This window comes from Ischnura elegans, chromosome 10, assembly GCF_921293095.1.
Source record: "Ischnura elegans chromosome 10, ioIscEleg1.1, whole genome shotgun sequence".
Classification (NCBI taxonomy): domain Eukaryota; kingdom Metazoa; phylum Arthropoda; class Insecta; order Odonata; family Coenagrionidae; genus Ischnura; species Ischnura elegans.
The window spans coordinates 102,882,173-102,895,077 of NC_060255.1; the positions used below are offsets into that span (position 1 = coordinate 102,882,173).

General features: G+C 38.4%; 1 protein-coding gene across 1 annotated transcript in view; it reads left to right on the forward strand.

The window, feature by feature from the left end:
* The window catches only part of LOC124166854 (dynein axonemal heavy chain 8), a 424,156-nt gene that overhangs the window by 339,757 nt on the left and 71,494 nt on the right, over nucleotides 1-12,905 (forward strand). Inside the window, exons 60-63 of the mRNA XM_046544564.1 lie at nucleotides 2,613-2,866; nucleotides 4,751-4,941; nucleotides 7,814-7,935; nucleotides 11,003-11,121. Of these exons, the coding sequence (XP_046400520.1) occupies nucleotides 2,613-2,866; nucleotides 4,751-4,941; nucleotides 7,814-7,935; nucleotides 11,003-11,121 (686 nt within the window). The remainder of the gene's footprint in view (nucleotides 1-2,612; nucleotides 2,867-4,750; nucleotides 4,942-7,813; nucleotides 7,936-11,002; nucleotides 11,122-12,905) is intronic.

Genomic DNA, 12,905 nt, shown 5'->3' on the forward strand with positions numbered 1-12,905 from the left:
CGACAGAAGAAGAATATTATGTGTTTGCTCACAAGAAAAAAGTTTGTTTTATTTGTCAATGCACCTCCTATAACTAGTCATAGTGTATCGTCATGTCTGTTACCATCTGTCATGTCTGTGGACTGCATAGCTAACGGACATGATGTCCAAGGACGTAATGATTTCCTCTAAATTAAGTTATAGTTAGGACAGACAATAGGTTAAGACACTTTTCTTACTACTTTGAACTTGCATCTTTTAGCCATAGAAGAAATCTCAATTGCAATTAATAAAAAGTGCAGAGTTACCTCTTTTTACTTGTCCACGGAAATGAGTGATGGTCTTGGCTCTTTCAAAAAACTGAACTAAACTTTTTCTTCCAGCATTAAAACATTCACTAAGCCAAATATAAACTGAAACAACCCAATACAGCTGACTAACTCCTTCTCTACACATCGGTTGTTCAGGGCTGCCACCATATCCGATAAATAATTCTCACCTTTCCCAGTGTGTCTACTGACATAACTTCTATGGATAGGATTTTTTTATTTCAAAATAGATATTATGAAATAAAAGCAACCCAGAGAGACTATTTTGGAATGTATTTATTGCTTGTTTATAACTTGTTTGATTATAGATTTTATAATACTTTATTGAGTAATGATTTTTAATACAACAAACACCTCTTCGAAAAACTGTATGGAATTGTCCATGAACATGACAAATCATAGCCTTTGGACATTAAATTTGGGAAATATAAATAATAATTTTTTTCTTTACTAAAAAAGGAGTAGTGATGGTCCTCTCCATAAGGGAACAAAACTTTATAACCTTCTACCTGAACAGTTAAGAAATTTATCATCAATTGAACTCTTTAAATTGAATCTCAAAAGATACCTAATTAAAAATACCTTGTATAGTGTTGATGAATATATGAACTATTGTAAAGAAAACATTTGTAAACGTATTCTATGAGCAGTGCTTGTACTTAAAATTTTATGCTGTGACAAATGTAACTTTCTAAATGTATACTTTTTTATGTGAATGTTACCTGATATATCATCCCATGTTATTCATCAGTGTATTGTATTGACAAAGCCTATACCATTTACTAATCTGTATTGGTTCTCTTGGCTAATAAAACTATTATTATTATTATTATTTGTAAAAGAAGTAAAAGGGTACGTAACATCATAAGTCAGTTTAGTTTAGTTTTAATATTATAGGTTTTTTATGGCAGTCCATGGACATGATTTTGTACGACTATGGGAGAATGACCCAATAATAAATTCATACAGCTGCACATCATGAGCACTAAATATATTGAGCTTAACGAATCGCTTTGTGCGAAGGAACTTTTTCCTAAAAGCAATCCTTGAAATCTAGGCGGGGCACTGTATTCAGAGACATACAGGGTGCATTCTGAAAGTAATGAAATTATTTTTTTTAAGTAATTTATTCAACAGATTTGCTTAAGCACTTAATATTCTCCAAAGTGCTGCCCATGGGCCTTTGCACAGTTTTTTCAGCGACTCTGCCGTCACCGGTGCGCACCCAGGAAGGCTTCTCTGGAGACCTCTCACAAGGTCCTTGTCATGGCTGGTTGGATCTCTTCCATGGACAAAAGATGGGTTCATATCAGGGCTGCCTTAATACAAGGGAACAGGAAGAAGTTTGCTAGGACGACTTCAGGACTACAGGGGGGCGGGACAGCATTTGAACCATATGTTTGGCTAGGAACTCGCTGACTCATAGCACATTGTTGTGATGAAGTAGCCAGGTAGTGGGGTGACTTTCCTCATTCTGATGACCCTTTTTCGGAGTGTTTCCATCACATCCATGCAATATGCAGCGTTAACTGCCAAACCATGAGGTACAAATTCCTTATGGACCACTCCTTTGCTGTCAAAAAAGACAGTGAGTACTGATTTCACTTTTGATTTCCTCATTCTTGCCTTTTTGGGTGTGAACCTCTTCCCGGGCCCTCTTTAACGGCCTCTAAACTTGCGATTAGGACAGAGCAGAGTCTCTGTAAGCCTCAGAAATGACTTTGTTGTCTTCTCATGAGATTTTTTTTCGGTTAATCAAAAAACCAAAACTTTGCTCGATTGTCAGTTCCATTTTTTTTCGTGACACTGCCGGTGTGCAGAGGTTTATGATAGTTGACGTCCCGCCCCTTCCATAGCTTGGAGAGGGCAGAGGCTGGTTTTGCACCAAAGCTTAACATCCTCCTCACCTCCTCCAAGTGGTTTGATCCCACTCCAATGAATAGAAGCGGCACAGGAAATTCAATTGAATTATTTTCAGAGCACACCGTGCATGGTAATTCTACCTTTACATCTCTGGGGGTCATTGGAATGTGCTAGCCTTTCCATTGCACCAATGTTGTAGCCTGAGCTAAAGTAAACATCCATTAGTTCTGAGAAAGTTATGAAATATCTTTAACTTAATTTTTTGTATTGAAATGGATGCCTTTTAGTAAATGTCTTAATTTTTATCATCTTTCTATGTATTCTTATCTCAAATCAATGAATATTGTCCATATTCTAATATAGTAACTCCTGAACAGCTGCTCTCAACATTAAAGGCAGATTGGTCTTCAATTTTTCTTATGTTTTGTTTTTTCTACTTAGGGGTCATTAGTGGAAGATGAAAATTTAATACAAGTGCTGAATAAAAATAAAGTAATTGCAATGGATGTGACTGAAAAGTTGAAAAATGCTGCATCCACATCAATAAAAATCAATAATGCCCGAGAAGAATTCAGGAGAGTGGCTAATCGAGGGAGCGTGCTGTACTTTCTCATTTGTGAAATGTCGTTGGTGAATTGCATGTACCAGACATCATTGGTTCAGTTCCTGGAAATATTTGACTTGTCTTTGCAAAGGTAATCACTGTTTAAATGTCCACGTGAAAATCTAAGATTTGTGGGAGAGGTTGAGTAGCTATTGAAGGGCCTTGGTCTCACATCCAGGCTGAAGCCTTTCCAGCACCCTCAAGACAAAAATTCTCTATTGTGAGATGAGCTCTATCCTGAAGGTTTGAACTTCACTCAAATGCCTAAATGTGATCTTGTTCCTCTATCCTGAAGGCATGAACTTCACTCACATGCCTATAGGTCACATAATTTGGGTTGAGCTCTACCCTCACCTATGCAAACCATCCTATGAGTTGAATTAATGAGTAATTTTTCATGTAGTTGAGCTGTACATTTAGGAGCTCAAAACTATGCCTAGTATTTCCTTCTCTTAACATCAGTACATTTCGTATTTATAAAACAGGAATAAGAATGACCAACAGGGATGTTCTTATTCCTATTTTGTATACAGTAGACTCTCGTTATTACGAAGTTCACGGGACCGAAAAATCGGAGGTTCGTAATAACGAAGTTCGTAAGAACGTTTCTTTTAGGAATCGTCGAAAGGAATAGTGTATTATAAACGCGATTGAATTACGCGGAAAGAAATATAAACAGGAAAATGCGTTTCAGTTTTTCAACAGAAGACTGCGCCATGACGCAATCGAGGGTTGATATCTTCCCGAATACATGAACTCCGATATTCAAACTCGATGCGTCCCAAGACCTTGTTCCTAGGTTGATAAAATTACAGTCCGGCCACCGAGAGTTGTCCAATTACAGACCAAATGGTCTAGGTCCGGGGAGGGGGCAAGGCTGCCAGGTAAGAAAGGGAAACGCTTACAAAGTGTTCCGTGAAGAAAAGATCCGGAAGGGACGACGAGCGTCAAGGACCTAGAGGAATAATCACTTGTTCTGTGATTCGAAGAATGGGCTTATTTTGGTGGATCAGGCTTATTTCGGTGTTCGTTTATGCATTTGACAACGTTGTATGACTAGGCGAGGGTGTGAGGTGCGTTTGGGGGACAGCGGTTTGCTTTAAACCGTGCTGGCGCAGGATTATCCGCCCATCCTATTGTGCCGTAATCGGACAACCCTCGCCAGCCGGACTGTATGTAATTTATCGCAGAGTAAGGTTATCCTGCGGGATGCAACACTGCATTCCACGTATGCGCTTACTCACGCTTGTGGCGAACTGATCTAGCGGGGCCTGCGATGCATTCGGAGCCGAAAAAATAGCTCCCCGCGGTGACGAAGAACGGGCGAAACGTTGAACAGTTCCTAAATTCACTCCATTTTCATTGATACCTTATTCAGATCATGATCACAGTGAGAGTTTCCCAGCGCCACACCGCGTCGTATCGGCCAAATCGAAAGGCGCCAAATTTGAAATTTGAAAATTTTGAATGCTCGTATCTCTGAAAATTCGTAAATTGAATGTGCATAGGAAGAGGTCTGACTGTACATCCTATTTACGAACGGTTATGAGTAGGGCACCTTGACTACACAGGAATGAAGCTAGTTATATGATGTTGCGTGTAAACTGAATAAAGAACCATAATTGACGCTCTTAGGCACAGTAAACGAGAATAACTTAAACGTGGCGCAATTATTGAAACTTAAGTGTAGTGAATATCCACCTAAATACCGTGACTTGTGCGTGCAACTTCGTAATAAAGTTCATATTGTAACTGCCGGGACCGGGACATAGGTTCGTAATTTCGTAATAACGTTTCTTTTACTATAGCTTGGATAGGCCCTTTCGACGGGACCAACGATTTGCTTCGTATTAACGAGAACTTCGTAACAACGTTGTTCGTATTAACGAGAGTCTACTGTATACTTTACGAGAACCATCATGATTGATATTCTTTTTAGGAATGAAACTTATTTATGCACATTTTTTATTTTTAGGTCTAAGAAGTCTCCCGTGGCATTAAAAAGGACTGGCTATATTATTGAAACTTTAACATTTGAAGTCTTTCGATACACCTCTCGAAGTTTGTATGAAAATCACAAATTCCTTTTTGTACTGCTGATGGCTCTCAAGATTGACCTGCTCAGTGGGAACATCAGTCCTCAGGAGTTTGAAATATTCATCAAAGGTGAGCATTCATATCCACACAATCAATTCCTCCTTGCTTTACGGTGTCCATAAAGCACATAGACTTTATTTAACAACCTTTATTTCAGTGACAACAAAATACTGTTTAACATTGAAAACACTGTATGACTGACTTATGACTACTATTTTTGAGATGGTTGCCAACCTCTCAGCCATTAGGTACACTTCATTGTTGCCAACCGGACATGCAAAGCACAAACCTCCCATTATTGAAATGCAAAACTTTGTCGTATTCCACCAATTTATTTCAAGGTACGATTAGTTTCAATGTAGCGGTGTCATCCTCAAGTACAAAGGGTCAAATCAAAGGCATGGCTCTTATATTTGATGCATTTTATGGGAGAGTAAAAAGGTGGGTGGAAGGGGTGAAGAGGGGTAGGTAGGCGTGGGAGAGGCGAGGAGAGGAAGCAGGTTTAAGTTTTGAAGGGTTGTTGGTGACTGAGGGTGTTTATGGGAGTGGGGGAGAATTACAGGTTAATGCTTTCTCTGTGAGGCTTAATGAGGCTTCTAGCTCTGGAATAAGTTTTTAAACATAAGAGAGGTTTTCAAATATAAGAACCATGCCTTTGATTTGACTCTTTGTACTCAAAGACACTGCGTTGAAAACTTCATTAATTTTTTATTTGTGCAGCGATTTGCGACAGGCATAGCATAAACAAATATAGGATATATGTCAAGATATAAATGTATAAATTAGAGATGGGTCACTTGATAAATGCACAAATAAAAAGGTACACAGTGGAATCTCGATCTATCATTTTTCTAGGGGATGGACGAAAAAACTATGAATGCGGGAATGTTTGACTAAGTTGCCTATGCAACAGGATACACACAAAGGGGTGGAATTCTTTCTTCAGTGAAGAGGTACGAGTGGGTGAGAGCGCAGTGCCCAATTCTCAATCGTGTGATTGCGACCTCCCCTCTGCAATTCTCCCTGACAGACGTGGGCCACGATGAGATTACCGGCTTGATTGCGCATAGTTTATTCCCAGTCAGAGAGCGCCAGGTCTCTTTCAACTTAAATTAAATTGCTGCACAATCTGCAAACAATTAACAATGTTTAGAACAACATTAGCATCATGTGCGATGAGTTGCGGTAACAGAACGAGACGACAGCTCAGCAAGAGGAAGGGGTGGGTAGCAGAAGCTCGTGAAGGAAAGGTGGAGGGGAAGAAGCGTGTTCCCTCATTCTTTCAAGTAATGACACTACGAATGAGGGATTCAAGGACGAACATGGATATGGCCTACAATATTTCATACCTGATACTTCTGTTTGATTATTATGTTGAGCTGTATAACACGTTAAACATGGGCATATTGAGGCTAAAATGCCCGAAGTGTAGAAATGTGTAGTGGATTTTAAGGAAATTCAACTTAATATTTGACTGCTTTAATTTCATGGTATTCATCAGTCAATTTTGACATGGTAATTTTGTATTTTTTTCACAAAAATCAAGGTAAATTTGATTCTTTTTAGGATTTTTATAAAAATACTTCATTATTGATAATTTCAGCTGCTATGAAGAGGGTTTTCAACTAATTTTAACACTTTTTATAATCAAAAAAACTTCATTTTCAAAGACATCTTTTGTAAAGTCATCATTTTTCAATAATTTTTTATATTTTATTAAGGAAAATATGTATGTATTTGCATACACCAAAGGATGAAGTTCTTCATGAAAAAATATTTGACTTTGCCAGGATTCGAACCCGCATCTCCCGATGAGATCCAGTCAGGTGTGTTAGCCAGTTACACCATTAAGCCATTTTCTCATGGCGAACTTCACCCTTTGGTATATTTAACTTTGCAACCATGCACGTGACTGCGTACAAAGTCACTTGTTTCTGCTGTGCTTTGAAAATAGTAGCATTTTTTCGTAATATTTTGGGGGGGTCCGGACCCCCTGGACCCTTTCCCTGGCTATGCCACTGGCTTGAATTTTCTTATGTTTGTATCATAAAAAATGTAATAGTTCATCATTCAAAGGTTAACATTCAGTAAAACAGTACTTTTCCTCTACTAAAGTTCATGTTTTTCCACGATTGTAAACTTATCCTTCAGCTATAAATAATTTCTCTATTGCCAGCGGTGATGGGGAAGACTAAATCGGGGAGACAAAGAAAAAAAAAAAAATACAAGCATGATGAAGTGGAATTTTTTCGTATTGAAATATACTCTTGCACTTTTCCATGATTATAAATAAAATTTATTCCGACCAAGGTCTCGAAGATGAAGAAAGAGTAACATTGAGGATGATGGGGTAGCACAGAAACGTGGGTCGCAATAAATTTCATACCTGTGGAAAAATGCAAGAGTTTATTTCAATATAAATTTTATTTAGTTCACCATTAAGAAAAGGCAAAGGAAAAATACAAACATAAATGAAAATATGTAGTGAAGATAATATTATTCAGAATGAGCTAATGAAGTAAAAATGGTGGAGGAAGTGCATCATGGGTGCTGAAAAGACATCATACTCATATGGTAGAAATGCATCTTATTGACCACTACGGTATTTAATGCTTTAATGAGGCAAGATCCTAATGTAATATTGCTCATTACCTCAATTCATAGCTTCACTTGTGTAGTTGGTAGTAAGTCAATGAAATGAAATGATGATATTCTATGCTGGGAATGAACAAGTATTATTATTGTTTATTTTTTGTTTTTCTAACATTGACAAGACCCATGGACATGCCTGGAGTCAATGAAAACTTATTATTATTAATTAAACCCTATATTTACACATTTCATCCAAAATTTTGTCTCTAACTATTCCTTGTTCTGGTGAAAAATACCAGTGGAAAAATCTAGAGATGTGTATCAATGAATGATCACCGTTCTTTCTCAGGGGGTGCCGCTTTAGACCTGAACACATGCCCTGAAAATACATCAAAATGGATCACTGATGTGACATGGTTGAATCTCATTCAGCTGTCATCACTTCGTCTTTTTGAGAAGGTTCCAGAAAAGGTCAGTTGCATTATGCCAATTTGGTGCTATGATTTGCACCCAGAAACTCAAGTTTTCATTTAGTGGAGCTCCTTTCCACTGGTAGGGGGAGAGTTTGTTCCTTGAACTGTAAATGGGTATCTAGTGGAGATGTGCGAATAGTATCCGCGAATACTAGAAAGTATTCGATATTCGAGGTCTCAAGTAATTATGCTAAAGGTACGTTCTAAAGGTAATTTGACGTCGGTGCTTGACTCCCTGTGAAATATTCGAGGAAGAAGTTCGGTCTGTCTGTTCCTACGGCACAGGAATTATTGAGTGGCACAGCAATGGGAATTTGAGGGATATCACAGTGTTTATTGACAAAGGTCCAGAATTTTTTAGGATCTGAGGTTATGGAGGAAGACAGTTCAGAGATATTCTCCTTATAGTCACGGTGTATTAGGGATTTAGATAGGCAATGAAGGTCCGAGAACACGTTGTAGGTGTATTCACTGGGGTAGTCTCTATATACCTAGATACCAAGCTTGATTTTTGTTCCCAAGGGTATGAATTGTGTCGGGCTTGAACCACGAAGGGAATCTTTTAGTCCTTGGGGTCACAAAAGGAACAAAGTCTTTTATGGCACTGTTGATAACGAAGTAGAAGAAGTCCACTGCTTCATCCGGAGACAATGAGCTGAGGATAGACCGAGGGATTAACTCGAGTGCGCGGTGAAGGTCGTTCCAGGAAACCTTCGACCAAGTGTACCGAGAGTACAAAAACATTTTCATCATCTCTTGAAAAATGGGCAAAAAACTACCCTTGAACTTTTGGGTGCACCAAATATCAGGCACCCCACTCCACACCTGGAACGCTTTTTCTCTATTTTCGCCATGATGTCAATCCTCTCGTAATCCTTTGAAAGGGTGGTTGGGGGGACATGGGTGGAACTCGATGGTAGCCACTTCCTCATGGTGAGTTCTGGGTAGTTTCTTCACGAAACTTGCAGATAGCTACTTAGTGAAATGCTTGGTGTTCAAGTTCTATTCTTGCTCAGCCTTGGCTGAATTTCTTGTTGAAAATAGCTCCACAGGTATGTTATTCGTCATTATGATTGACGTTAATTTAAAATAATTTACCTTATTATTACTTTTTGAGGGATTATTTACAACCATGTGATGAATTATTTACTAAAGAATGAAATTCAATCGAAATAAATATTATTTTATCAGCAATTTAGCCCCCAAAATGGAATTTTCGAAACGATGCTCTTCCTAGGCAAAAAGGAGTTGTGTTGTGCGGGTGGTCTATACTATAATTTTGTTGTTTATTCATAGACATTGTTAGAACCATAGATTTTGTCAAATAAACTTCAAATTTCATTTTTGTAAACTATAAACATGTGTCCACTCTTTAATATTATCCATTATCCCATATTTGCGCAAAATTAGTCTTCATAACCATTTTATTCTGAAATCAGCCTAATTTTTTGCAAAATTTTAAACTTTAGAGCTTGGGCGGCAGTGGTTAATGTCATTCGATTTAAAAAAATTTGTGTGCGAGATCCTTATATCATTTTGAAACTTTCCCGCAAAGGCCAAATTTGATCAGGAAAAAAAACCTTTTTTTGGCCCACTATACTGAGCAGGGCTTTCCTTTATGATGACGCAAAGTACAATTAATAATGTTTCATCCAAATAAACAAAAATATAGTGTTGTAGTCATCCGGAGCTTCAAACTCTTTCAAATATGTAAGAAAGGCTAGAAAAACAACACTGAAGAACATTAGTTAAAACTTAAAATATATTTACAACATTTTAACATTGCGTAGTTGAATAATTAACAAAATAATGCTCTAAATTACAGCAATAATCTCCTAGTATTTCCACTTCTGACCATTTCATTGATTACTTTGTCACTGCTTATTGAGGCTGGGTAGTGAATAGAAAGCAGAGCAAGTCCATTTAATCTTTCACTACCTCTTTACCTGAAGTAAACAGTTGATAGCAGGGTAGAAGTTTTTGTTGCAGGCATCTAGAACGGATATGATTTTCTTGGGAAAATATGAATTCACACACCACCTTTGCAACAAGAAAACCTCCTTTTTCAACAGAGGCTACGAGATTGGCAGCTGAAGACAATATCACTCTACTAGAAGTAGATGAAGTTGCTTCCTTGGCTGGTTCTGGTTTCATATACATATTCAGTGGGATGACGTGGGTTGACCACCTTCTCGTTGGCAATGGAAATCTACTGTTCCTTCTCCTGTTTCCAACTATCGCCAGTCCTCTCCTTTCTGTCAATCTCCACGCCTTGCTTATCTTTCTCTCTCTTCCACGGGACTACAGGGATGCGCCTCTGCTGACCAACATAGCCTCCGGCTGCCTCTCCATGCCGAACAATGCTCTCTAGCTGGGTGTACTCAGGTTTTATATCCCCGCGAGGCCAACTTTATGGGGTTGGGGTTGGTAGGGGAAACCCAGATAGGCGGGATTTCTCTGAATCGTCCAATGGGGAGGGGTTTGTCAAAGTTTATGGAGGGTGGGGGTGGCGAATTGCATCACCCTCCGATCGCTGCTTGCAGGTGTTGTTTTCTTGGTGGGGGGTGAGGTGAACCTGGCACTGATCACGTCCACACAGAAAATTCCCGGACTCGGGAAGCGGGAGGAAGAATTGTGGGAGTGGGGGAAATACCCTGCACTTGGGTTTGTTCACGCTTCACTGCATCCACACACACATTAACACAAAATTACATAAGCCTTCCCTTCCTCGTGAACACCGATTTGAATGCTCATGAATGTGATATGATATTGCATGGACATCATATGTAAATGCCAACAATGTTGTCTGTATTGTTGGGATATTAATTGCTGCCCGGGTACCGGGTATCACATTGTGTTAACAGATTCTTCATCGAGATACATAACATTATGTATTTGATCAGTTTTTTTCACTGAATTTATGTCATTCCAGAAATGTTTAGTGTGTAATTTGTAGAGGTATTTTTTATGACTAATTAGTCTCCTAAGCTTGCCACTGAAACACTTTGGATATATGGTTACTGATCTTTGGAAGTAGAAATACTAATAGGTTGTTTGTGTTATAGGTAAAGTCAAATGAAAGGCTATGGAAAGTGTGGTATGACAAGGAGGCTCCCGAGGAAGAAGTTATTCCAGATAATTATGATCAAGTCATGGATGTTTTCCAAAAAACCCTGTTCATAAGGTTTGAATATCTTCCTTGTATTTATTGATAACGTAATTGTACAATAATTTAGTGTGCTCCATTGCTCTCGTGTATTCTTCGAATGCTTTGGAATGAAGTGGATTTGAAATTTAAATTTAGACCAAATTGAAGCGATTGGCACTTTGATTGCTGACAAACATTTTCCTTTCAATGCTCTGCTGTCTGGTGGCTACAGCTTTATCACTCATTACTGCTTTATTCTCTTCAGAGCCATTTCTAGGTCACGCCACATCGAAGCTCTTTCATTTTACACATCAGACAATAGATATGAAGCATACAGAATGGGCATAGCCCAAGCTGCCTACACTCAGTTACCCTGTAGCTATTGTTTACTTTTATATAATAGTGAATGCTCTTCGGAAAGTTTCATCATTATTTAGCAGCTTAATTTTGAGACTTACCAGTACTTGCTAACGTTTAGTGCAGCATTCAATTCTGTATACTTTATATACTACAGTCACTTTCAAAAGTATCAGGACAAAGGTTGTGGCGCCACTTCTGCTTATAGAGAAATTTTAGTTTCCCTTAATATTTTTGTTTTCCTTGGTTACTCGCAGAAAATATTTTGTTTGGGCTTGAAGATATATTCATTCAGAGGGAGACGGAACTTGCAAATTGATCATTTTGTTTTACGTCGGGGGATAGAAGGAAGGAATTAGCTGTATATGAGGATATACACTACGCTACGTTATAATCGTTGCATTACATTTAAGTTCTCCTCGTACACTGTGCCCAAGAGCGTCAATTATGATTCTTTTCTCAGTAAGAGATACTTCAGTATGCACCCAACATCATACAATGAGCTTCATTCATGTGGAATCATGGTGACCCGCTCGTAAATTGGACATACATTAAATCCTCTTCTTAGGAACTTTCCATTCATGAATTTTCAGAATATGAACATTCGAAAGATTCAAGTACGTATGAAATTTCAAATTTGGCCCCTTAGTGGTTGGCCGCTGCTATGTGGTGTGGCGTAGAGGAACTCGGCATAATCTGAACAAAGCATCATTTAATCCGTTGTGAAGTGAGGAACTGTTCAGCGTTTTGCCCGTTCTTCCTTCCCCCGGATAGCAATTTTTGCAACTCCGGCTATGTCGCTCTCGCAGCTAAATTAGCTTATCACATTAATGAGATAGCGCACAATCGTAATACAGTGTTGCATTCTGCAGGATAACCTCACGTTTCGATGCCTTGCATAGGTTTATCAACTTATGAACAAGATCTTGGAACACATTTTACCGAGGACTAGGGAAGATTTCAACCCTCGATTGAGTCATCCTACAAGCTTCTTTTGAGAAAATGAAATGAATGTGCTTATTTTCATGTATTTACGCATAATTTAATCGCATATATTATACATTTGACTCGGAAGTTATTTTGCAGAGCGACTGTAAGATTGAAGAGACAAGAAATTTTGGCAAAGTTTTTTTTTTTGCGATGATTCCCAAATGAAATGTTCATACGAACTTCGTTATTACAAACCTCTGGTTTTTCGGTCATGTGGACTTCTTAATAACGAGGGTCTAGTGTAATAAGAAAAACGGTGCAAAATTTACTTGGTTCAGCAAACCTTTGTGTTTTTTGCACATTTTAATGGTTTAAATGCAAAAATTGTACTATGCACGGAGGAAAAACTTATCGGTTCAATTTTTTAACATGTTGCGGACCGGGTATTAAATTCCAACCTCATCGGGTTGGACTGGGCATTTAAAGGAGCTTTAACCTAAATGACACTGATACACGAAAACCCTCATTGCGTG